Raw genomic sequence first — 26,049 nt, forward strand, 5'->3', positions numbered from 1 at the left:
GCTTCGCCGGTCTAGCTTCTAGACGTAGAGCTGCACGCTGCGGCTTGAAAATGGAAACTGTACTTCAGTAAAGACTTTTGTACATTACTACCGGCTAGCGTTGGTCCTCTGTGAGCTGGGACCTGGAGGCAGTTCTGACAGTAATAATAATAATAATAATAAAAATAAAAATAAAAAAAATAAAAAAAATTATTTGTACCCCTGCCACTCTGGGCAGCTCACAAAATTTGCATTGAGGTCCTTCCTAAAGCTGTCAATCGTCTGCAAAGAAGTTCTTAATCCAATGGTTCTCAAACCTGTTTTTGGCCACCTAAACCTTGGTTCCATGAACTCATCTGCAGCGCTCCCTACCCTGTAAAAAGCCTTATCTAGAATAGCAGAAACCACACTAATAAGACAACAATAAGAGAGCCAGTATGGTGTAGTGGTTAAGAGCGGTGGACTCGTAATCTGGTGAACCGGGTTCGCTTCCCCGCTCCTCCACATGCAGCTGCTGGGTGACCTTGGGCTAGTCACACTTCTCTGAAGTCTCTCAGCCCCACTCACCTCACAGAGTGTTTGTTGTGGGGGAGGAAGGGAAAGGAGAACGTTAGCTGCTTTGAGACTCCTTTGGGAAGTGATAAAACGGGATATCAAATCCAAACAAGGCCCAAAACAGTAACAATCAATTGGCCATTCATTCAAAATCCAGTTAAAGCTATTTAGTTTAATTAAGTCAACGAAACTGATGAACTTGATTCAGTGATGCCACCTTCATAAGTCTGTTTGTCATGTGCAACGCTCCCTGCCACCCTTCTAGCCTCTTGGCACCTCCACCCCCACCCCAGTAACTGTGTTGACCCGGGAGGCAGTACCCCCCCCCCCCCGTTTGGGAATCACTGCCCAAAGCAATGGCAAAAGGGCAAAGACATAAGTGAGAATCAGACAGGCTGATCTCAAAATGAACTGCAAACGAGAATACACAGAGCAATCGTGAATTACACCCCACAATGCCACTCTTAAATCAGACCCTGTGCAACACACATCGCACCTTCAAATGGGTTTTTGCTATTTCCAAACACTGCATTAATTGAAAACAACCCCTACCCCCACCCCAAAGAGAAAACAAACATTGCAATACCACCAGCTTGATCTTGGAGCTTTTCGCTCCAGCGCTTTACAAATAACACCCAGTTTTGAGTCAACTGACTTGTCTATGCACCACTGTGGTTCCTCCGAAAACAAAACTATTGGAAGTGGCAAAGGACTTCCTTCTTTCGAATTGCTAGAATATGTGACTCCTCTGCAACGTGCAACCAACAAACCCCAGCCTGAGCATCCGTTAAATTGTTCTCTGGATTTTAGGACCAAACAGAAAAGCGCATGATGTTAATTGCATGGAATCATTTAATGTATCCGGTGTTCTTTAACTATAGCAGCCACAGGTGCAAAAAAGAATTGGGATTGTGGCATGCAAGGAGTTAACCCTTCCCATGCTTCTGGAACCCTCCCCCCGGAAGTTTCCTGCGGAGGGTAGCAGCTGTGGGGGAGAGCTTCATTGGCAAAAGAAGATGGTTAAATATTTCCTCTCTGTGTACCCATCAGCGCTGGATTAGACAATGGGCAGACAAAGCACATCCAACTTTGCTGGACTAGCTTAAACCCCACAACAATTTATTGTTTTTCACGTTTTATACTGTATTTTATGCTGTTTTTTCTTGCATCAATTAAGTGTTTTAAATTTGTTGCTAGCCGCCCTGAGCCCGGTTTTCTGAACCAGGAAGGGTGGGGTATAAATAAAAAATTATTATTATTATTATTACTCCACACTCTCCCCCCATAGATTTATTAAATAAAGCACAGAATTATTGTAACACATGGAAAGATCCGATTTCCTCGCATCATTTTACTTCAGTGGGACGCCCCATGGTTTATAATAATAATAATAATAATAATAATAATTTATTATTTATACCCCGCCCATCTGGCTGGGCCTCCCCAGCCACTCTGGGCGGCTTCCATAAAAACCACAAATACAGTAAAATATCACACGTTAAAAACTTCCCTGAACAGGGCTGCCTTAAGATGTCTTCTGAATGTCAGGTAGTTGTTTATCGCTTTGACATCTGCTGGAAGGGCGTTCCACAGGGCGGGCGCCACTACCGAAAAGGCCCTCTGCCTGGTTCCCTGTAGCTTTGCTTCTCGCAATGAGGGAACCGCCAGAAGGCCCTCGGCGCTGGACCTCAGCATCCGGGCAGAATGATGGGGGTGGAGACGCTCCTTCAGGTATACTGGACTGAGGCCGTTTAGGGCTTTAAAGGTCAGCACCAACACTTTGAATTGTGCTCGGAAACGTACTGGGAGCCAATGTAGGTCCTTCAAGACCGGTGTTATATGGTCTCGGCGGCCGCCCCCAGTCACCAGTCTAGCTGCCGCATCCTGGATTAGTTGTAGTTTCCGAGTCACCTTCAAAGGTAGCCCCACATAGAGCGCATTGCAGTAGTCCAAGCGGGAGATAACCAGAGCATGTACCACTCTGGTGAGACAGTCTGCAGGCAGATAGGGTCTCAGCCTGCGTACCAGATGGAGCTGGTAAACAGCTGCCCTGGACACAGATTTGACCTGTGCCTCCATGGACAGCTGTGAGTCCAGAATGACTCCCAGGCTGCGCACCTGGTCCTTCAGGGGCACAGTTACCCCATTCAGGACCAGGGAATCCTCCACACCTGCCCGCGTCCTGTCCCCCAAAAACAGTACTTCTGTCTTGTCAGGATTCAACCTCAATCTGTTAGCCGCCATCCAACCTCCAACCGCCTCCAGGCACTCACACAGGACCTTCACTGCCTTCACTGGTTCTGATTTAAAAGAGAGGTAGAGCTGGGTATCATCCGCATACTGGGGATACGGAATAAAAAGCGAACATGTACACCCCAGGCTGAAACCAAGGGACACTCTTTCCCCTACTCAAATGTATCCCCCTAAAAACTCCATCGCTCCCATGTTCACATTCACCCCCGTACAGTGGTGGCAGAATGCAGGAAGATCAACAGTAGGTGGCGCCAGAGCCAAGGGCAGAAAGCAGGAAGACTGACAGTAGGTGGCGCCAGAGAGGCAACTATTTCTAGTTTTGCCCCTGCCCTTCTCCCAGCTGAGTTCAGAGACAGTAAGATGGAAATCCAGCACAGTATCTTCTACCTGCATGTATCCCGCTTTGAGGTAGGTTCTTTGTGCCCAAGGATGTGTTGGAATGACCAGGCTTGGACTGGCCTAAAAGTAAAGGTCCTGTTGTGGGAGAAGATCGGGGAAATATAATTATCCTTCTGATCAGCAGCAATCTCCTTTTGGAAGAAGGAAATATTGTCAAAATGGAAACCGCAGCTGCGTTTCAGTTACTCATCGCAGCAAAGGTGTCCTTGGCAATACTGGAGGTGTTGGCCATAGAACGATGACTTAGAACCAACCGCATCGTTAGTAACACACTAATTGCCATCTTCATTCATGGCTGGGCATTGTTGTCTTTATTTATCCTAAAAGCTAATGCTTTATGGGGGATATATCAGGGTAAGAAATACGCAAAATGAAACGTCCTATCTCAAAGATATCAGTGGTCTATGCAACAACGACAAACCCTGGTTTTATGATGCCAGGATGTTCTTATGTCAATGTAGGCATAATTCTTGCATATTTCTTAGTTATGGCTGCTGCTGTTTTTAAAACAACAACAACAACACCCAAACAAATGCAATTAATTAATGAAGTGTCTTTTTTTTTTAATGGCCCCATGCTCATTAAAAAATGGCCCATGTTTATATCACTGGAACAGAATGCATCATAATACTTTAAGTGTCAATGGTCAATCAATGGGTTTTCCTGGACACATGGGAATTGGGCAGCAAAATGTATTGGGAAACCCGGATGTAGCTGGAGTCTGAGCAACTAGACAAGGCCTCTCATCACAGTTTCCTCCATTATGACAAGATGCATCTAAATAACAGTAAAGATAAAGGTAAAGGGACCCCGACCATTAGGTCCAGTCGTAACCGACTCTGGGGTTGCGGCGCTCATCTCGCTTTATTGGCCGAGGGAGCCGGAGTACAGCTTCCGGGTCATGTGGCCAGCATGACTAAGCCGCTTCTGGTGAACCAGAGCAGCGCATGGAAACGCCGTTTACCTTCCTGCCAGAGTGGTACCTATTTATCTACTTGCACTTGATGTGCTTTTGAACTGCTAGGTTGGCAGGAGCTGGGACCGAGCAATGGGAGCTCACCCCGTCGTGGGGATTCGAACCGCCGACCTTCTGATCGGCAAGTCCTAGGCTCTGTGGTTTAACCCACAGCGCCACCCACGTCCCTTAAATCACAGTAACTATTTCTAAATTAGCACATGCTCAGACTGCAGTCGAGGAGTAACTTTTGATGCCCCTGATGCTCTCTCTGGTTCTGTATCCAGATTTGGGCCAACAACCCTTCAGACAGAGGACTGCCCTTCGTAAAGGAGGACACACGACCACCTTAAAGTGAGGAAACCCAGATGGTGATAAAAAAGCGGGGAGGGAGAGAGTCCAACATCTATTACCTGCATGTATGGCAGAAATAGTTGGACCCATGACAGCAGCTAACGGACCCTGAGGTTTCAGCGTAGGTTTCGCCCAAGATGGGATGGAATTGTCAGTCGGTGCTGGGCCAATAACTAAGGATCCTGTTCAGATAAACCAGAAGATAACTGTCATGTGCAATTGTCCATAGAGCGTTTGGGTTTCGCTTTAATGGTGCAGCTCTCATTCTAACATTTGCATCGTTACCACAAATGTGCCCAATGCAGCCGTTTTGTTTTGTTTTTTTAAAAAGGAGTTAGCAGTGCAAACTTTGAAGCAGCAGAGGTGGGTGCATTTGGGCCAATGGGGCGCTGCTTCACCAACTGTTATGTACTGAGTTGAATAGGATCCAAACTGCAGCAGTCTGATTGGTCCTAGAACAGTAGGATTCAGAATGCAGCAGTATTATTGGTTGGCAGGAACTACCCAATCATGCTCCAGATAGAAGTGAATCCACAACCTGATTGGCTTACAGTAGAATTCCGGAATTAGCTAATCATGTGCAGCCCATTGTGTAAATAATGTATATAAAGCAGATACTTTGAGGGGACATTCATCCATTCCTCCTCACCACTATGAGCTGAATAAAGAGCATGAAATCACTTTGCGACTCTGAGTATATTTCACCAACCCTCCCTTGGTTCACCTGCTGCTCTGCCTCCTTAACTTACAACCACTATGGAGGGTTTGTTCTGCTTAGGGTCCCAGTCCTTAAGGAAGTTAGATTGGCTTCAACCAGAGCCAGGGCCTTCTCAACACTGGTGGAACTCTCTGCCTCATGAGACCAGGGCCCTGCAGGATCCAATTTCTTTCCGCAGGGCCTGTAAGACAGAGTTGTTCCGCCTGGCCTTTGGCTTGGAATCAACTTGATCCCCTCTCCCTCTTTCCTTTCTCCTTCTGTGTGGGAACTCCTATTTGAGGACTTCCCTGGCTTTTTTCTGGCCCATGTAGCACCAGCCTGGATAGTTGGCCTTGGTGAAGACTTGACGTTTTCATCCCCCCCCCCCAAAGTTTTTGATTTGAATTTCTATTGAAATGAGGCTGCATTTTAATGTATTTTAATCTTGTTTTTAAGTTGTATTTTAATCAATTGTTTTTGATCGTGTTAGCTGCCCTGAGCCCGGTCTTGGCTGGGGAAGGCGGCATATAAATAATAATAATTGTTATTATTATTATTATTATTATTATTATTATTATTATTATTATTAGCTTCCTCCCCTTTAGTCTCAGTGTGGCTCCTGTGGAACTCAGCAGGGCAGAAGAGGGGGGAAACTAGATTTAAGACAGTGCCTCTGGCTCCGCTTGCTGTTGGTCTCCCTGCCTTCTGCCCAACTAGCCTGAAAGGGCACCGGCCATCACTGCCTTGATGCACGTCCACAGAGACACCTGGCGAGAGACTCCTTCTCTCCTCCATAAGGCTGTGTCCGGACCAGGGCCGTCTTTAGCATATGCACTGCTGGGGTGCAAAGATCCGCCCGGTGCCCCCAAATTTTGGTGTAAGAGGGGGGCGCCAGATACATTGATTCTGCAGCTCTTCCACAAAAGAGAACGGAAATGACCCAGCAATCGCGGTTGACCGGTTGGACATCCCAGAGGGAGATAATTAAGAGCTTAGGTGGATTCAGCGGCAGGCACCTGGCGCCCCCAGAATTTGGCGCCCAGGTGCCCCGCACCCCTTTCACCCCCGGTAAAGATGGCCCTGGTCATGACAGCAAGAAGAGGAAAAGTTGTGCCTCATAAACTTTTCTTTTTCTTTCTTTCTTGCAATTGACCAGTGTACACATGGGCGTAGCCAGAATTTATGTTGGGGGGGGGGGAGAACTCAGCTATCTGCCAAGTGATTGGCCAGTTAGTTTAAGTATTTTTATTTACCGTATTTACATGAATCTAATGCGCCATCGAATCTAACACGCGCCTCAGTTTTCAAAACCTTGAAACCCAGAAAGCATTTGCGATGTCAGCGGTGTTTTTCAAGCTTGCAATCGAATTTAATGCACCATCAAATCTAATGTGCATGCTAATTTTTGCGATGTTTTAGCAAAAAAAAAAGGTGTGTAGTACATTCGAGTAAATACGGTATTTACTTGATTTAGGGGGGCAACTGCCCCCCAGCTACGCCCATGAATGTACACATTTTGCAAGATAAATAAAGCCATATTATAAAGTCCTTCTAAAACAATATAGGGCAATGTACTTAAGTTGTCAATTCCGCCCCCTAATTCCAATCACAACCCAAGAGCCTGATGAGAAACAAGGTTTTTCATGCGTGTGTTTCTTAAATCACCTCTGCTAGAAACACAAAACAATTCTGGCATATTGCATGATACATATAATATTATACACTCCAGTTATCCTGAAAGAAACCAGCACTTTGAAAGATGCATAACAACAAGGCATATACACATATAAAACGCATATGTGTTAATACTTGTGAAATTATGTTGCGTACGTATAATATACTTTTGCATCTGTACCATTTTGCATATAATTAGTCAGGCTTTTCCTGTTTGTTTTTAAACAGCAGTACTCGGACAAAACTGGGTGCCCCATTGTGGGCAAAGCTCAATGGGTTCCATTGTTTATTTATTTTTAATTTCATGAAATATATGCACTGCTTGATTGCAAACAACAACCTCAAAGCAGTTTACAAAAAGGACAAACCAATAAAATTATGAGTGAAAACAGACAGAACGTTCAAAAAATGAAAAGCAGCAATAAACTAAAGAACACACCAGCATTCTAGATGCCTGGGTAGGCTTGTCTAAAACAGAAATACACCAAAAAGTGTACAGTGAACACACCTGCCAGGTGTCAATAGTCAGGGAGTTCCAAAGGGCACACTAAAAGAATCAATTTCTTATGTATGCCTTTGTGGCATCAGTAATGGTGCCGATTCTGCACTGTTCAAAACCCTTAACAGAAGTCAAATGATGGTCCTTTAAACCCCGCCTGAAACTCTGGAGAGAGTTACTGCCGGTCAGTGTAGACAACACCGAACCAAATGGGCCAATGATCAGACTTCTTTTGCCAGCTCCCTTGGCTCCTACATTTCTCAGATGGCTCCTGCCTTCTTGCTGAGACAACACCTTGCAACGCTCAGCCAGCTGGGCCACTGGGACCAGACCAGTTTAGCTTCTTTCATTCATTTCCCCTGCAAAACCCCCCAAGATCTAGCAAAGATTTAAACCAGATTGCCACAAGAAATGAATATCTGGTGAAGAACAGCCGCTGAATGCCAGACTCCGCCTGGGTTCATTCCCGTAATATCCAAGGCAACACGATGACCAAGTACAACAATGCGGTGTCAATATAAACTCTTTATATAATCTATACAGAACATGAAACAGTATGAAATACATGAAATATGCACTCTCTGCAAAACCAAATAAACAGAAATCTTATAAATCTCTGAAAGTCACAAAATATGCACTCTTGATGATTATCTATTGTATAGATTATATAAAGAGTTTATATTGACATTGCATTGTTGTACTTAGTCATCGTGTTGCCTTGAATATTACTGATATTGTTTGCAACACAGGGCTTTAATTGTTTGGGTTCATTCCTGAACAGAGGGCAGTGCAGATGATGCTTGCTCAAATCCTCTTTTTTTCCAACACAGTGATACCTCAGGTTACATACACTTCAGGTTACAGACTCTGCTAACCCAGAAATATTACCTCAGGCTAAGAACTTTGCTTCAGGATGAGAACAGAAATCATGCAGCAGCAGCACAAGGCCCCATTAGCTAAAATTGTAAGGGTAAGGTAAGGGGACCCCTGACCATTAGGTCCAGTCGTGACCGACTCTGGGGTTGCGGCCCTCAACTCGCTTTATTGGCCGAGGGAGCCGGCGTACAGCTTCCGCGTCATGTGGCCAGCATGACTAAGCCGCTTCTGGCGAACCAGAGCAGCGCACGGAAACGCCGTTTACCTTCCCACCGGAGCGGTACCTATTTATCTACTTGCACTTTGACATGCTTTCAAACTGCTAGGTTGGCAGGAGCAGGGCCGAGAACTGTAGTTTGCTGAGGGTTTGCGGAGACTTGTGAGGAGACCCCCTTTTCCCTCATAGAGCTACAGTTCTCAGAGTGGATTAACAATCGCTCCTTCTTCCCAGGGAGCTCTGGGACATAAATGCATTAAATAAATAAAAATAAAATACCCAGGCATGTAAGACCCATGTCAGCTGCTACCTGGATCCCTCAGAAGTACAGGTGGTCTCTCCCCCTTCAGAGAACCAGCAGGTGGTGGTGGTGGGTCGTATTTCAAGAGTTTTGTTACTCTGGAACCACTCTGTTCATTTGTTTTCATTCAGCTTTCCTGGCCAGTTTCTGACTTCTCTTTACATAACGTCTTCTTGCCACCACAGACCTCCAGTAGGCTCCTTGGGGCAGCCTAATTTCTTTCACAGCCTGTCCTGTTCCCTTCCACCTCCTCCTTCATCTCTCCTCCTGCCTCCTTCTTCACTCTCGCTTTCTCCAAGCTTCCTCGTTTTACATCCACTTTCACTCCTGTCCCTTTCTTTGTGCTGCATCCGGCTGGTACTGAGCAAGAACCTCTCAGGGATGCTGCCCTTTAATCTGCTGCAAGACTTCCTCAGCTCACCATCCTTGCCCATCCAGTGCCTCAACTGTGCTTTGGTCAGCCACAGAGTCGCAGTGCGATCCCTTCCCCTTAACCCACAGACGAAAAAGGTAAAGGTACCCCTGACCGTTAGGGCCCAGTTGCGGACGACTCTGGGGTTGCAGCGCTCATCTCACTTTACAGGCCGAGGGAGCCGGTGTTTGTCCGCAGACAGTTTTTCTGGGTCATGTGGCCAGCATAACTAAGCCGCTTCTGGCGAACCAGAGCAGCGCACGGAAACGCCTTTTAACTTCCTGCCGGAGCGGTACCTATTTATCTACTTGCACTAGCATGCTTTCAAACTGCTAGGTTGGCAGGAGCAGGGACCGAACAATGGGAACTCACCCCCTCGCGGGGATTTGAACTGCCAACCTTCTGATCAGCAAGCCTTAGGCTCTGTGGTTTAGACCAGTGTTCCCCAACCTTGGGCCTCCAGCTGTTTTTGGACTACAACTCCCATCATCTCTCGCTAGCAAGACCAGTGGTCAAGGATGATGGGAATTGTAGTCCAAAAACAGCTGGAGGCCCAAGGTTGGGGAACACTGGTTTAGACCACAGTGCCACCTGCATCCCTACTAACCCACAGACGAAACTCTGCAGCAAATAAAGTCATAGAATCGTAGGGACCCCTAAGGACCATCTAGTCCAGGGGTCAGCAAACTTTTCCAGCAGGGGGCCGGTCCACTGTCCCTCAGACCTTGTGGGGGGCCGGACTATATATATATATATTGGGGGGGGGGGGGGAATGAACGAATTCCTATGCCCCACAAATAATCCATGAAATGTATTTTAAATAAAAGCACACATTCTACTCATGTAAAAACACACAGATTCCCGGACCGTCCAAGGGCTGTATTGAGAAGGCGATTGGGCCGCAACCGGCCCATGGGCCTTAGGTTGCCTACCCCCGCCCTCTGCACACCTTCCAGCTTGTCGACATCCTTCTTAAATTGTGGGGCCCAGAACTAGACATGGAATGTGTGACATATGGGACTGATAATGATCTAGTCCATCGGTAGGCAAACTATGTTCCGGGGGCCAGATCTGGCCCAATTGCCTCCTAAATCCAGCCTGCGGACATTCCTGGAATCAGTGTGTTTTTACATGAGTGGAATGTGTCCTTTTTATTTAAATTGCATCTCTGAGTTATTTGTGGGGCATAGGAATTTGTTCATTCCCCCCCCCAAAAAAATATAGTCCGGCCCCCCACAAGGTCTGAGGGACAGTGGACTGGTCCCCTGCTGAAAAAGTTTGCCTACCCATGATCTAGTCCAACCCCCTCCTCAACTCAAGCATCGCTGGCAGGTGGCCACCCAACCTCTGCTTATAAACCTCCAAGGAAGGAGGGTCCATAACATCCAGAGGGAGACCGTTCTGTGGTTGAACAGCTCTTCCCATCAGAAAGTCCTTTCTAAGGTTTGGCTGGAATCTCCTTTCTTGCAATTCGAATCCATTGGTTCACATATTACCCCTTGGAGCAGCGCAAAATAAGCTTTCTCCATTTGACAGCCTTATAGATGTTTTAAGATGGCTATCAGATCACCTCTCGACCTTCTCTTCTCCAGGCTAAATAACAACGGGCTTAATAAATTTCAGTGGCTTCCCCTGTCTTTAGGTTTTGCACTCTCCTCCCCCATATCGTCACTGCGTGGGAGGGGGAGGGAGCGAGTGAGCACAATGCAGAGACCCATTTTCTCTTACCAGCATGTATGGCTGATGCCGTTGGGCCCAGGAGGAGAGATGAAGGATCTTTTGCCCCGGATGTGGGCTTGGCCCAAGCTGGGATGGAATTCTCAGGCTTGGGGTGGCCAACAGCTAAAGCACCTGTAAGAAAAAGGGAATGAAATTACAACAGACCTATGAAAAGGTAAAGGACCCCTGGATGGTTAGGTCCAGTCAAAGGCGACTATGGGGTGTGGCGCTCATCTCGCTTTCAGGCTGAGGGAGCCGGCGTTTGTCCACAGACAGCTTTCCAGGTCATGTTGCCAGCATTACTAAACTGCTTCTGGTGCAATGGGATGCTGTGATGGAAACCAGAGCGCATGGAAATGCCGTTTACCTTCCCGTCGCAGCGATACCTAGTATCATGGCCTGGGATTTGGACTCGGATGCTGAACCTGAGGGATCCCAGCCTGCACAGGATTCCCTGCCTCCAGAACCAGCTGAGCTGGGGCTGGGGCTTGAGCCTGAAGGGTTCTCACCTGTGCTGGATCCTCAGGTGCAGACACCAGCTGAGTTTGCTCTGGCTCCTGAGGTGAGGGAGGACCCATTGCCTGCTGGTGCTCCACTCTCAGCCCCGTCAGAGGAAGCTGAGGTTGACTCTGGGTCGGGTAACCCTCCAGCCTCTCCTGAGCTGCAGAGGCTCAGGGCAGAGAGGCGGAGGGTACCAAGTTCCTGCAGGAGGAGTGCTCGCCTCCAGGCCAGGAGAGGTGAGTCACCAGAGGATCGGGGCAGATAAAAGCCAGCCAGCCCCAGTCCCAAGTTGTGGGAGCAACATTGTTGGTTGCCAGTTCCTGCCTGAATCCTGTCCTGCTTTTCTGCCAGAGCTCCTGACCAGCCCTGGCCCTCTGCTTGCATGCCTGTTTCTGACTTCAGCCGACTCCCTGCCCTGCACCCAGCTTCAGCTACTACGGACTGCCTTCACGTTGCACCTTCAACCATGGACCGGAGTTGGACCTCGCCTCTCGGGTAACCCACAGGACCAGCACATCTATTTATCTACTTGCACCTGACGTGCTTTTGAACTGCTAGGTTGGCAGGAGCTGGGACAGAGTAAGGGGAGCTCACCCCACTGCGGAGATTCGAACTGCCAACCTTCCGATCAGCAAGCCCAAGAGGCTCAGTGGTTTAGACCACAGCGCTACCCACGTCCTTTATCTACAGACCTATGTAATGCCGTATCGTACCCTGACAACTGGGAATAGTGTGGAACCAACCTGGGCAACACCCTCTTTTGCGGTCTTGGGGCGAGTCAGCCAACATCAGCTCATCTCCGTTTGGGCTCTCGATCAACATCGCTGTGTATGGGGTCACAATGTGATGGTCCAAAGACATCTGCAAGATCTTCTTTGTGATGTTCCTTTTCAGGGCAGCCGTAGTGACCAGGTTTCTAGGTGGTAGAAAAACAAATTATCTTAAAGGCTGCCCTGTGGAAGATAGAACAAGCTTCTTTTCTCCTGCTCTGGAGGGTAGGACTCAAACCAATGGCTTCAAGTCGCAAGGAAGGAGATTTCCGATTCAACATTATAAAGAACTTTCCGACAGTTAGAGCTGCTTGACTGTGGAACGGTCTCCCTCACAAGCTTGCAGACTCTCCTACTTGGAAGCTTTTAAGGAGAAGTGGGATGGCTATTTGTCATGGATGCTTTAAAAGAGATTTCTGCCCCCACCCCACCCCGGAATCTGCTGCAACCGGTCTGGGAAAATTAATGAGCAGACGCTTAGACTTGATTTCATCGGAACTGAGTGAAGATGGCGGCTGCCAGCAGCGAAAAGACCTTTGGATTGATTCGGCAGAAACACCAGTGTGTGGGGAGATGCTGCGAACTTATAGAGGGGAATCACAGACATAAAATCCACACAGAAACACATCATTGCTTGTTTCAACTCGCTTGTTGGAGCAACTCAGAGGCTGTGAAAGAAGGAAGGTTAACAACAGGAAGAATTAGAGGAACCATCAGAAGTGACTATGAAAAGCAGTAGAAGTATGAGATGATCAGAACCCTCCGAACTTGAAGCATGGGAAGTCCTATTAAAAGAATTATAATTTGGCAGAATATTTGGATTCTTTGATGTGTATATGTATAATTTGGAATATTTAATGTGATTTGATTGGATTGTTAAAGTGGAAAATTTAATAAAAATGAATTTAAAATAAAATAAAAGAGATTCCTGCATTGCAGGAGTTGGACTAGATGACCCTCGACTCGAAGTCTGAATCTGTCAAATTTTGTTTCTCTCCCTTTCATATCCATATCCATTTGTGAACTTTTTTTCGGGGGGGGGGGGAGAATTTCTCAAACCTTCAGTTTGCATGTTGCTTCTTAAAGGGTGACTTAAGCAAGTTTGTGTGTAAACTGAGCCAGTCACAATCCCACTCCACAGAATGCGTATTAACTGTACAGTACACATAATCACTAGTACTGGGTCTCAGCTAGCATTATTTCAGAGCTAGAATTATAGAAATTCTTCCTCTTCCGGGGAGGCTCTAAGAAATCCACTGAGTGCTTTCCTTCTCACCTCTCCGCCATCAGTTGGTTGATGGTAATATAGGCCCACAGCTTTTCAGTGAATTTTGGGTCTGCGTGATTATCTTTGCTCAGGAACTCATCCAGTCCCTCAACATCGGCCAGAGTCTCCAAGACCAGCTGTGCATTGGACTAAAAATGGGGAAGAGAAATAAGAGCGATACAAAGACCTTTTGTGAGAAACTTCCCCTCAGGTGCTATGTTGATGCAGTTAAAGTGTTTCTTACCCATCCTTCAAAAACAGGAACGGGAAAATCGGTCCATTTCCAGTTTCTCCATTTTCCAACCAAAAGTTCAGTTTTTCACATTTCCACATTGGTTTGGGAATTCCCGATTTTAAAAGTCCTCAATAAAATCTACCAGCATTTTAGGGAGAATTGCTCCTAATATATGCACATTTTTATATGCAATTTTGGCTCATTTACTTAATTTTGCAAGCAATCTCCCCCGAATAAAATGCATCTGTTGCATGTTATTTTTTGCTAGGATACGTATCTCGCATATGTATTGCCTAGTCTATGCATTTCTGTACATGTTGCAGCAGCTGGAGAACTGCATTACAGATGTGAATTTTGAAAGATGGCTGCAATTTGGATTGCGTATCATTTCAGGAACTGTGAATTAGGTGAGTTCACCCGGTAAATAAAAAACTGGTTGAAATTTCACCCCCACCCCTACTGAGAAAGCTCCCCACAATGGCATAAACATCGGCACTGGGGATTGAGATAAATGGGCAAACCCTGTACTCACGGCAGTGGCTGTGATCATACTCTGCAAGTGTTGCACGTTTTCAGTGTCTACTTTTCCTGCGACCACAATCTCTGAGCCTCCAAAATAGTTCTGGAAAGTGTTGTGGGTGACATCGGACACCATTCCGTGCGGGTAGTTGAACTCCAGCTTTTTGAGAAGTGGCGTGGAGACTTGGTTGTAGAATTTCTGCAAAATCCAAGGAGGAAAAGAAGTGAGAACAGCTTGGCTTTTAAGAGAAACTTGCATCTCTAGCCAAATTGAGGAATTATGCAGAACTGGCCAAATTGACTTACAGATTGCAAGACAAGGACAACTGTGACTTCAATTTTTTGTAGGGGTTCCTCCAGGTGTTTTATTTTTAGTGTGCAACCATTCGACTGGCCAGCTAAACCAGGTAAGCGCAACCGCTTGCTTCTTGCTCGGTCCTGTATACCTGAAGGAGCGTCTCCACCCCCATCGTTCTGCCCGGACACTGAGGTCCAGCGCCGAGGGCCTTCTGGCAGTTCCCTCATTGCGAGAAGTGAGGTTACAGGGAACCAGACAGAGGGCCTTCTTGGTAGTGGTGCCCAGCCTGTGGAAATAAGCAGCTATCCTATCTTTAAAAGAGATCTGAAGGCAGCCCTGTTCAGGGAAGTTTTTAATATTTAATGCTGTACTGTTTTTAACACTTGATTGGGAGCTGCCCAGAGTGGCTGGGGAAACTCAGCCAGATGGGTGGGGTATAAATAATAAATTATTATTATTACTATTATTATTGCTCTCTCCTGTCCCTTATTCAGCTAACGTGAGAAAGAAGCACTTTCCCATAGCAATAAGCCTAGGGCTGCTAATGTCCTTTGCGCCATGATTCCTAAGTGTTTTCATAGCCAACTGGCTGGCTGCTGGGTGTTTGAAAACCAGAGGCAAGGGATTTCAACAGATAGATGGGACAACCCACCTGCCAGTCGTGAGACCCCTGAATGTCATGTGATGGAGAGGCGGGTTTGCCTCACCAACCTGTCACAGTTATCTGGCCCCTAAGCTAAAACACTTCTATTAGAAGAAAGGTCCTAATTGTATAAGCTGCTCAACAGTGGGACAGATTGCCTTGGGAGTTGACGGGGTCACTTTCACAGGATGTATTTTTAAACAGAGGCTGGATAGCCATCTATTCAGGGATCCTGAACTTCTTGCACCTGCAAGAAGTTAGTTTAATCATAGAATTATAGAATCATAGAGTTGGAATAGACCACAAGGGCCATCGAGTCCAACCCCCTGCCAAGCAGGAAACACCATCAGAGCACTCCTGACATATGGTTGTCAAGCCTCTGCTTAAAGACCTCCAAAGAAGGAGACTCCACCACACTCCTTGGCAGCAAATTCCACTGTCAAACAGCTCTTACTGTCAGGAAGTACTGTCAGGTGGAATCTTCTTTCTTGTAGTTTGGATCCATTGCTCCGTGTCCGCTTCTCTGGAGCAGCAGAAAACAACCTTTCTCCCTCCTCTATATGACATCCTTTTATATATTTGAACATGGCTATCATATCACCCCTTAACCTCCTCTTCTCCAGGCTAAACATGCCCAGCTCCCTTAGCCGTTCCTCATAAGGCATCGTTTCCAGGCCTTTGACCATTTTGGTTGCCCTCCTCTGGACACGTTCCAGTTTGTCAGTGTCCTTCTTGAACTGTGGTGCCCAGAACTGGACACAGTACTCCAGGTGAGGTCTGACCAGAGCAGAATACAGTGGCACTATTACTTCCCTTGATCTAGATGCTATACTCCTATTGATGCAGCCCAGAATTGCATTGGCTTTTTTAGCTGCCGCGTCACACTGTTGGCTCATGTCAAGTTTGTGGTCAACCAAGACTCCTAGATCCTTTTCACATTTCAAGCCAGGTGTCACCCATCTCGTATTTGTGCCTCTCATTTAGATGTCCTCCAACGACCCTTGCAAGTCTTTGGTTCTATTAAATCCAGATAATTTAACAGATAACCAGATGATAAGATGATGGTGATGATGATTTTTGTAAAGAGGATGGGTGTGTCATGTTTCCCTTTCATTCTCACCCTCCTTTGTGTTCCATGAAATTTTGTATAATGGGGAGAGAGGGTGGAAATTCACCTTCATTTGAGATGAGGTCTCCTGGTTCCCAAAAACCCTCTGGGCAACTCCATTGTTTTCATGAGCCAGCCTTTTCAGAAAATCATAATCCACGTCGAATCCGATACCAAGGCAGAACAAAGAGATATCGTCCCGAATGTTCTTCTTCACGTTCTTCTGAATTGTAGGCAGCTTAAGTTCTCCTGATGGGGAATGGAAAGGATGGAAATGGTCACATTCATCCAGGTCTGTTCCATTAAAGTGTTGCATGTGAGTCCGAAAATGAAGGAAAATAATAAATCAAGATGCTATTTCTTGGTACAGTGGTACCTTGGTTCTAAAATGCCTTGGTACTCAAATAACTTGGAACCCGAACACTGCAAACCTGGAAGTAAGTGTTCCAGTTCGTGAACTTTTTTTGGAAGCTGAATGTGCTCCATTTTGAGTGTTACGCTTCCGATTTGAGTGCCACCCTTCTGTTTTGAGTGTTACGCTGTCTGTTTTTGCTATTTTGCGTTTTTGTGGCTCTTTTTTGTTTCATTTTTATGACTGTGTGGAACCCAGTTCAGCTACTGATTGGTTGATTGATCATCTATTCCAGGGGTAGGCAACCTAAGGCCCATGGGCGGGTTGTTTAACCGGTCCACGAGCTGCCCCCAAACTGAGCCGCCCACTCGGTGAGTTCCCGCGCGCTGCGTTAAACATATCTGTGCAGACACAGTCACTGGAAATCGCGTCTGCGCAGATGAAGATGCAGACACTGGAAATCGCGGGCGCTCACAGTCCGGCCCACGGAGGGATCTCTGCTGGAGTGAACTGGCCCGGGTGAGGTAAACCTTGTCGACCCCTGATCTATTCCAATCCCCTGCAATCACAGCTAAAGAATCCCTGATGGATTGGCCACCCAACCCAAAAAACCCCTTTGTGCTGTGATGCTCTCCCCAATGCTACCACATTATTTCTCTTCAGAGGAGATATAGCACAATGAAAGTGAGACAATTTCCCCCCTGCCCCCAAACGCTTGACTGCCCCAATAGCATCATGAGAACAAATATTCATGAATGGGCAATGGAAAGGATATTGTGTGTGTGCGCATGCATGCATGCACACAACAGGTTTAAGTGAACTCAGTGGTGCCACAGGCTAGTTAGTCATGTTTAGGACCACAAGGAGACGGGGACGACAGAGGATGAGATGGTTGGACAGTGTTCTCGAAGCTACCAGCATGAGTTTGGCCAACTGCAGGAAGCAGCGGAAGACAGGAGTGCCTGGCGTGCTCTGGTCCATGGGGTCACGAAGAGTCGGACACGAGTAAACGACTAAACAACAACAACAGGACCACATTGTAGCTGCAGGATTCTTACCAACGGTAGGATCTCCATCTGACACCAGCACGATCATGGATACAGAGTTTGGATCCAACAATCCTAGACTTGTAGCTTCATTTAAAATAAAGATGGCCCGGAGAAGGGCGTCGTTGATGTTTGTTCCTGTTTCAAAAAGTGAGAAAGAGGCAATAAGCAGACAGATACAGAGGGAAATAGGCGCATTTAAATCCTATTGAATTTAAGGACATCCCTATTTCCCCCAATCAATGGGAGAGTTACAGAGCAGTCCTATAGATGTTTACTCAAAAGTAAAGCCAAGTTCAATGTGGCTTCAATGAGTTGAGTTCAATTGGGCTTACTTCCAGGTAAGTGAGCGTAGTATTGCAGGCATAGTATTCAGTGGGGCTTTCGGACCCTTAATTTTGGAGCACTGAATTCTGAGTACAATAGTTTACTCCTCCTCGAGTTACAATTACCAGTGACCCTTAACGAACTACAGCAGCTAAAATTATTTCAGGGGGAGGAACACGCTTCAAATGTGCTTTACAAGTATACTGCGTACATAATCTGATTTAATAGATCATCACTGCAGATAGCTCAGTCGGTAGAGCATGAGGCTCTTAATCTCAGTGTCGTGGGTTTGAGCCCCACGGTGGGCAAAAGATTCCTGCGTTGCAGGAGGTTGGACTAGATGACCCTCATGGTCCCCCCCAACCCTGCCATTCCATGATTCTACGATCACTCACTCCCAAATCATCCCAAGAGTAGAGCTAATGCTTAGCATTCTCAACAAACTACAAATCCAAGGATTCTTTGGGTGAAACTATTACAATTCAATTTGTATTTAAATGATTATGGAGCAGGCATCCCCCAACCTGTGGCCCTCCAGATGTTTTGGCCTACAACTCCCATGATCCCTAGCTAACAGGACCAGTGGTCAGGGATGATGGGAGTTGTAGTCCAAAACATCTGGAGGGCCGAAGGTTGGGGGGTGCCTCTTATAGAGCTTCCTTGTAGTGCAGGTGGACCCCAAGAACATGAGAACACAAGAAGAGGCTGCTGGATTAGACCAGAGACCCATGAAGTCTAGCATCCCAGGTCGGCATCTCCACTCTGCCAAGCTGATAAAGCCTCATTTTCCTCCGGCCAAGCCTTCGGAATCACCTCCGACGAATAATTAACGACCTGAGCCTTTGATGAGGCCTCAGGCACATTCCCATTAAGCGGAGTTTCCAGCAGCATGCGGAAGTGATGAGATTTATGGCTACAAAGGAACAGGAAACCACTAACGTCACATCCTGTCTCCCGTCTCCCGTGAGACTTCCAACAGCCTAGAAGGTCTCTGGAATGTAAACAGAGTCCTGTGACACAGTGGCAAACAGAAACTAAAATCCCATTCTCACAGTGGCTGACCAGATGACTGTGAGAAACCTGCAAGCAGGACTCAAGCACAATAACACCCTCCTCATCCTCTGGTTTCCAGCAACTGGTATTCAGAAGCCTTGCTGCCTCCAACTGCATGCATGAGACTCTGTTGCTTCTTTTTCTCTCATATGTATTGGTGAAGTAGGGCTGCCTTCCCCAACATGATGCCCCTCCCCAGTGTGGTTGGACTCCAACTCCCACCAGCCCGAGTACGCATGGCCAATGGTCAGGAATAAGGAGAACTGTAGTCCAAAACAGCTGGGGGGGGGTACCAGGTTGGGGAAGGCTGAACAAGAGCATGTCCTGCAAAAGGGGGTTACCGAAGATGGTGAGGCGTCTACAAATGGCGGGCATTCCCCTACTAAAATTTACTCCAAATCCCATCTCCTCCATCACCCTCTTCATGAAGCTCCAAGAAACATTATCAAATGCTTTTTCCACATCTATGAACATTAATGCTGCTTTTTTCTCATTTCTCACTTCCAGGTACTCTATAATATTCAATACATTTCTGATATTATCTTTAATTTGTCTGCCTGGAAGGAATCCAGCCTGGTCATGATGAATGAATTCTTTTTTAAAAAAATCATTCTATTTGCCAATACAAATGCAAATAATTTATAATCATTATTTACTAATGTCACATCCAAATCTTGCTTTGGTATCAAAGTTATATAGGCCTCTTTCCATGTTTCCGGAACTTCTCCTGTTTTTAAAATCTCATACATTGTGTCTTTCAAAGGGTTCACCCGCTGCTCACTCAGTTTTTTGTAATATTTTGCTGTTATTCCATCTGGCACTGGAGATTTCGAGAGCGGGGCGTGTTTAGTCTGGGAATATAAGATTAAAGGGAGATGTCTTCAAAAACGGAAAAGGATGTCATGGAGAAGATGGATTGGACTAGTTCACGGTTGATCCAGGGATCTAAGTAATGCAAATTTAATGGAAACAGATTTCAGCTGAACATGAAGGAGCGTCTCCACCCCCATAGTTCTGCCTGGATGCTGAGGTCCAGCGCTGAGGGCCTTCTGGCGGTTCCCTCACTGTGAGAAGCCAAGTTACAGGGAACCAGGCAGAGGGCCTTCTCGGTAGTGGCGCCCTCCCTGTGGAATGCCCTCCCACCAGATGTCAAAGAGAACGACAATGTATTGATATATTGCAGTATTTTAATATTTTTTTTGGGAGCCGCCCAGAGTGGCTGGGGAAGCCCAGCCAGATGGGCGGGGTACAAATAAATTATTATTATTATTATTATTATTATTATTAGCAAGAGCTTGCCTTGGGAGGTGATGGGTTTTTTCACCAGAGGCATTTAAACAGACGATAGATGACCCCCTACCAGCAATGCTGTAGTTTGAAGCTTCCTGTGCTGAGCAAGGGCTTGTGCACGATGATCTGCAAGATTCCCCCCGACTCTCATTCCTTCTATGATGCATTCCATAAACCTACTTTGGTAACATGCTCACCTCCATTGGGATGGATCCCCTCAATGTACTTCTTTGCGGCATCTGTCTCCGATCTGGAGGCTTGCACCAATTGGTCTCTCCAGCACCGGACGTTGTGGTTGAAGTCAACGACTGAAAACTGGTCCGCGGAGCGGAGTTCCCCTAGGATGGTTCTCATGGCTTCAACCGTCTGTAAAATGAACCGTTGCAGTGAGAACTATGGTTGCCGCTCTCCATTCATATAACGTAAAACCATAGGACATTAATCCATTTCACAACTGTAGCACTGCATTGCCTAAAATGACTGGCAGATACTAAATTTTGTTATACAGTGGTACCTCAGATTACATACGCTTCAGGTTACATACGCTTCAGGTTACAGACTCCGCTAACCCAGAAATATTGCTTCAGGTTAAGAACTTTGCTTCAGGATGAGAACAGAAATCGTGCTCCGGCGGCACGGCGGCAGCAGGAGGCCCCATTAGGTAAAGTGGTGCTTCAGGTTAAGAACAGTTTCAGGTTAAGAACGGACCTCTGGAACGAATTAAGTACTTAACCCGAGGTACCACTGTATTTTGCAACTTGGCGAATTGTGCAATTTTCTTCATCTCGGGAGCTATCTGGCCATAAACAATTGTGGCGATGATGACCTCAAATGCAATCCTTTGCATATTTTCTCAGATGCAAAACCCACTGTCTTCAGTGGAGATTTCTCCCTTGTAAGGGTGTTTAAGATTATGGACTACCGTATTTTTCGCACCATAGGACGCACTTTTTCCCTCCTAAAAAGCAAGGGAAAATGTGTGTGCGTCCTATGGAGTGAATGCAGGCTTTCGCTGAAGCCTGGAGAGTGAGAGGGGTCGGTGCGCACCGACCCCTCTCGCTCTCCAGGCTTCAGGAAGCTATCCGCTAGCCGTGGGAGACCCAGCTCTCCCACGGCTAGCGGAGCGCTGCATTAATCCCAAAGCTTGGGGCGTGCGGAGCTCAGCGCGCCCCAAGCTTCTGGGTGCAAGCAGGGTCTCCGCTAGCCCTGGGAGAGCCCCGCGACGTCGCGCGGCTCTCCCAGGGCTAGCGAAGCACTGCGCTAATCCCGAAGCTTGGGGCGTGCGGAGCTCAGGGCGCCCCAAGCTTCTGGGTGCCGGCAAGGTCTCCGCTAGCCCTGGGAGAGCCCTGCGACGTTGCACGGCTCTCCCAGGGCTAGCGAAGCGCTGCGCTAATCCCGAAGCTTGGGGCGTGGGGAGCTCAGCACACCCCAAGCTTCTGGGTGCCGGCAAGGTCTCCGCTAGCCCTGGGAGAGCCCCGCGACGTCGCGCGGCTCTCCCAGGGCTAGCGGACCGCTGCGCTAATCCCGAAGCTTGGGGCGTGCGAGCTCAGCGCGCCCCAAGCTTCTGGGCGCCGGCAAGGTCTCCGCTAGTCCTGGGAGAGCCGTGTGACGTTGCACAGCTCTCCCACGGCTAGAGGACCGCTGCGATAATCCCGAAGCTTGGGGCGTACGAGCTCAGCACGCCCCAAGCTTCTGGGCGCCGGCAAGGTCTCCGCTAGGCTAGCGGAGACCTTGCCGGCGCCCAGAAGCTTGGGGCGCGCTGAGCTCCGCACGCCCCAAGCTTCGGGATTAGCGCTCTGCTAGCCGTGTCTAGGCTGCAGATAGCAGCCTGCTTCCCGGAGCGTCGGGCGCCCTGAAAGCAGAGCTCCAGGCGCTTCGGGAACACATCCGCAGAGTGGGGAGGCTTGCAGGAGTTCCCCACAGGGCTCCCCACGCTGCGGATAGCAGCCTGCTGCCTGGTGGGTGGGGCGCCCTGAAGCAGAGCGCCCCTCGCGCCAGGCAGACATCCGCAGAGTGGGGAGCCTTGCAGGAGTTCCCCACAGGGCTCCCCACGCTGCGGATAGCAGCCTGCTGCCTGGCGGGTGGGGCGCCCTGAAGCAGAGCGCCCCTCGCGCCAGGCAGACATCCGCAGCGTGGGGAGGCTTGCAGGAGTTCCCCACAGGGCTCCCCACGCTGCGGATAGCAGCCTGCTGCCTGGCGGGTGGGGCGCCCTGAAGCAGAGCGCCCCTCGCGCCAGGCAGACATCCGCAGAGTGGGGAGCCTTGCAGGAGTTCCCCACAGGGCTCCCCACGCTGTGGATAGCAGCCTGCTTCCCGGAGTGTCGGGCGCCCTGAAAGCAGAGCGCCTGGCGCTTCCGGAACACATCCGCAGCGTGGGGAGGCTTGCAGGAGTTCTCCGCAGGGCTCCCCACGCTGCGGGTGGCAGCCTGCTGCCTGGCGGGTGGGGCGCCTTGAAGCAGAGCGCCCCGCGCGCCAGGCAGACATCAGCCAGCCCCACAAGCTCGGGGGACAGCAGGGAGGCGCAGCGCCACTATCCCGCTGTTCCTCGACCTGGTTCGGTTTCCCTGACCTGCTTTCCCCCCCCTTTATTTCCCCCCAAAAAAACTAGGTGCGTCCTATGGTCCGGTGCGTCTAATCGTGCGAAAAATACGGTACATTTTTCATTATTAGGGGATAAATTTTAGTTTTAATGGGTCAGAGGCTACCCTGGCTGATGCACGGACACCTGACATGCAGCAAACCCTCTGGCATCTGTTTATATTTCAGGGATACAGGTATGCAGAGATGGCACCTGGTCCCCCAGTGTTAACTCCTATGGAATCTCATAAACCCCGATGCGCACTTTCCCTTTCCATTAAAAACCTCTTAGAGGCATGAGAAATAAACAACCCTGAACCGTTAACAGCTCCTTCTCTTAACTCCTGTATCAAGCTATTGCATTGTCAAAAGACACCCCCCCCCCGAAGTTTTTTATTAAGTTTTCCCAATTTTCACACATACTTTTCAATGCATAATAATAAAAAACTCCCCCCGACTTCCCAACCCCCCTTTCCAAGGTGTTTCTGTTCCTCTCCCTCTGCTGTACTCTGTCTTCTATCTCTTAAACCTTAACAAAACTCCTGGAATCTTCAATCCCTTCTGTTGTTCATAGTTCAAATCCTGCTTGCGTGTTCATCATATACAGTGGTACCTCGGGTTACAGACGCTTCAGGTTACAGACGCTTCAGGTTACAGACTCCGCTAACCCAGAAATAGTACCTTGGGTTAAGAACTTTGCTTCAGGATGAGAACAGAAATTGCATGGCGGTGGCGTGGCAGCAGTGGGAGGCCCCATTAGCTAAAGTGGTACCTCAGGTTAAGAACAGTTTCAGGTTAAGGACGGACCTCCAGAACGAATTACCGTAAATTCTTAACCCGAGGTACCACTGTAATAATATTTCTTTAAATAATCTGGACATGCAGTGTTTTATTCCCCTCCAAACACACGTTATCTTTCACCAGGTCAAACTGATTCCATTGGTCTTTTTCATGAAGCTCTGCAAAATTTTGCCTCTGGCTATATCAGAAACGAATGCCTCCCTCAGGCTGGGAAAAGGTTCCCCTGCCTCTGATTTCTTAAAATAGCAACAACAATGAAACCATCTCTTATCCAAAGGATGACACCTTCCCACGATGGACGTCTTGCTGCTTCTACCACTTACCTGCCTCATTTTCAAACCCCACATCGAACCGCTGACATCGATCACAAAGAGGATGTTTTTTGGCAGGGGATCCAGGTTTTCAGGAGCAAAGTAGTGGATAAAATACCCGTTGAAGATCTGCAAAATAAAAAGAAGGAACCCAGCTGTTTCATTTCATAGAAAAGGAACATAGGTAAAGGTAAAGGGACCCCTGACCATTAGGTCTGGTCGTGACCGACTCTGGGGTTGCGGTGCTCATCTTGCTTTATTGGCCGAGGGAGCCGGCGTACAGCTTCTGGGTCATGTGGCCAGCATGACTAAGCCACTTCTGGCGAACCAGAGCAGCGCATGGAAACGCTGTTTACCTTCCCGCCGGAGTGGTACCTATTTATCTACTTGCACTTTGACGTGCTTTCGAACTGCTAGGTTGGCAGGAGAGAAAAGGAACATAGAAGGTATTTTATTTCTGGAAGTTCTGAAATGGGCACAACCTCTGGCAACCCTTGCAGGTCATGAAACCGAAATAATAAGCAGTTATGGTTTGCTCATTCCTATGGAATATTTTAGCCTGTGTCTCCCCAAGCCGTTTGCTTTGGTGCCAGAGAGTCCAATTGATAGACGACTATCTAGCCCACATTTCTAAGCATGCTCCTTAAAGCGCTCCCCATCTGCAGAGCTAATGTACCTCCAGTTCTCCAGCTTTGCTGTCTCTGTTGACATCATAAGTGACCACAAAATGGCCATCGACTGCTGTAGAAGAACAGGTGGGACACTTTCGTTGCTGCGCCACTGTTGGTTTGAAGGACACATGAGCCTTGAAGGAAGATCACAATGGCACAAGTGAGGCATTTTCATGCAACCAATGGTGTTAAGTTGTGGGTGAACATATCAGACGACACAGCGATTCTTCAAACAGCTCTTGTTTATTCACAGGCCAGGACAGAACTGAACTGAAGGGTTCAGTCAGCTTGCTTATATAGTATAGAGCTCCAGTATGTTACTGTAACAACTTTCTAAAACTATCCAATCACTGAATGTCACTTTCGATCCCTTATTTGCATAACTATCTACAGTATCCCCCTGCTGGCCCAGGGTGAGAACTTCAGTACATAACAAATGGTATTTGCATAAACCACAGCTATAATTTGAATGCAAAACCTGCGGCATTTTTAAAAGCTCTCCTTTCCCCTTTCAGTCCTTCATTTGCAGATGACACAGACTTAAAAAAAAACTATCTGTCTATCCTAAATGTTTTTACAGTGCTCCTCGGTTATATTCTCAGGATGGTTTCATGAAGTGCTGTTCGCATAAACGAGTAATTTTATGTACACATGGGTTTAAATAAAGTGGGATGATCCAGATTGGGATTTCAGTTACAGGGGCTTTATTCCTCCCCCTCCAATTGCAGTTCCAGTCTGGCCCTTTAACATCAAAACAATTTTTCCTTCCACTGCAAAACTGTGGAGGATACAGAACAGGCATAGGCAAACTCAGGACTAAACTGCTTCTGGCGCAATGGAATACTGTGATGGAAACCAGAGCACACAGAAACACCCTTTACTTTCCTGCTGCAGTGGTACCTATTTATCTACTTGCACTGGTGTGCTTTCAAACTGCTAGGTTGGCAGGAGCTGGGACAGAGCAACAGGATCTCACCTCACTGCGGGGATTCGAACCACCGACCTTCTGATCGGCAAGCCCAAGAGGCTCAGTGGTTTAGACCATAGTGCCACCAGCATCCCTAATGACTAGTAACCATGACTAGTAGCCACTGGTCGCCTTAAACTCCATGAATGTGCCTAAACATCATTTAAAACCATCCAAAACTGCCTCATGGAGAGGGAGTTCTATAGTTTAACTATGCACTGCATGAAAAAGTACTTTCTTTCATCTGCCCCTGAACCTTCCAGGTTTCTAACATTTCCGAGGTTCACCAGTTTGGACTTTGTGGTCTTATGGAGATCTTCCTCTTTAGATGGGGACAGCACTTCCTTCAAAACGTGGAAAGCCACCCATTTGGGTTTGTGGGCCCCTCCTGCTTCTCCTGTTGTGTGGGGCCCTGCGCTCCTGC

At 47.6% G+C, this 26,049-nt stretch overlaps 1 protein-coding gene across 2 annotated transcripts in view; it reads right to left on the minus strand.

Annotated features, from left to right (window-relative positions):
- Nucleotides 1-26,049, minus strand: part of ITIH2 (inter-alpha-trypsin inhibitor heavy chain 2) — a 43,189-nt gene that overhangs the window by 5,070 nt on the left and 12,070 nt on the right. The window contains exons 8-18 of one of the 2 annotated variants that reach the window (XM_028747065.2): nucleotides 24,664-24,792; nucleotides 24,000-24,116; nucleotides 20,497-20,665; nucleotides 17,642-17,767; nucleotides 16,299-16,480; nucleotides 14,196-14,381; nucleotides 13,438-13,577; nucleotides 12,135-12,307; nucleotides 10,900-11,022; nucleotides 4,555-4,677; nucleotides 3,175-3,261 (exon numbers count right to left, since the gene is read on the minus strand). In XM_028747065.2, coding sequence (XP_028602898.2) covers nucleotides 3,175-3,261; nucleotides 4,555-4,677; nucleotides 10,900-11,022; nucleotides 12,135-12,307; nucleotides 13,438-13,577; nucleotides 14,196-14,381; nucleotides 16,299-16,480; nucleotides 17,642-17,767; nucleotides 20,497-20,665; nucleotides 24,000-24,116; nucleotides 24,664-24,792 — 1,555 coding nt within the window. The remainder of the gene's footprint in view (nucleotides 1-3,174; nucleotides 3,262-4,554; nucleotides 4,678-10,899; nucleotides 11,023-12,134; nucleotides 12,308-13,437; nucleotides 13,578-14,195; nucleotides 14,382-16,298; nucleotides 16,481-17,641; nucleotides 17,768-20,496; nucleotides 20,666-23,999; nucleotides 24,117-24,663; nucleotides 24,793-26,049) is intronic. The other variant, XM_028747068.2, reaches the window with a different exon arrangement.

This window comes from Podarcis muralis, chromosome 10 (assembly GCF_964188315.1).
Source record: "Podarcis muralis chromosome 10, rPodMur119.hap1.1, whole genome shotgun sequence".
In the NCBI taxonomy this organism is placed as follows: domain Eukaryota; kingdom Metazoa; phylum Chordata; class Lepidosauria; order Squamata; family Lacertidae; genus Podarcis; species Podarcis muralis.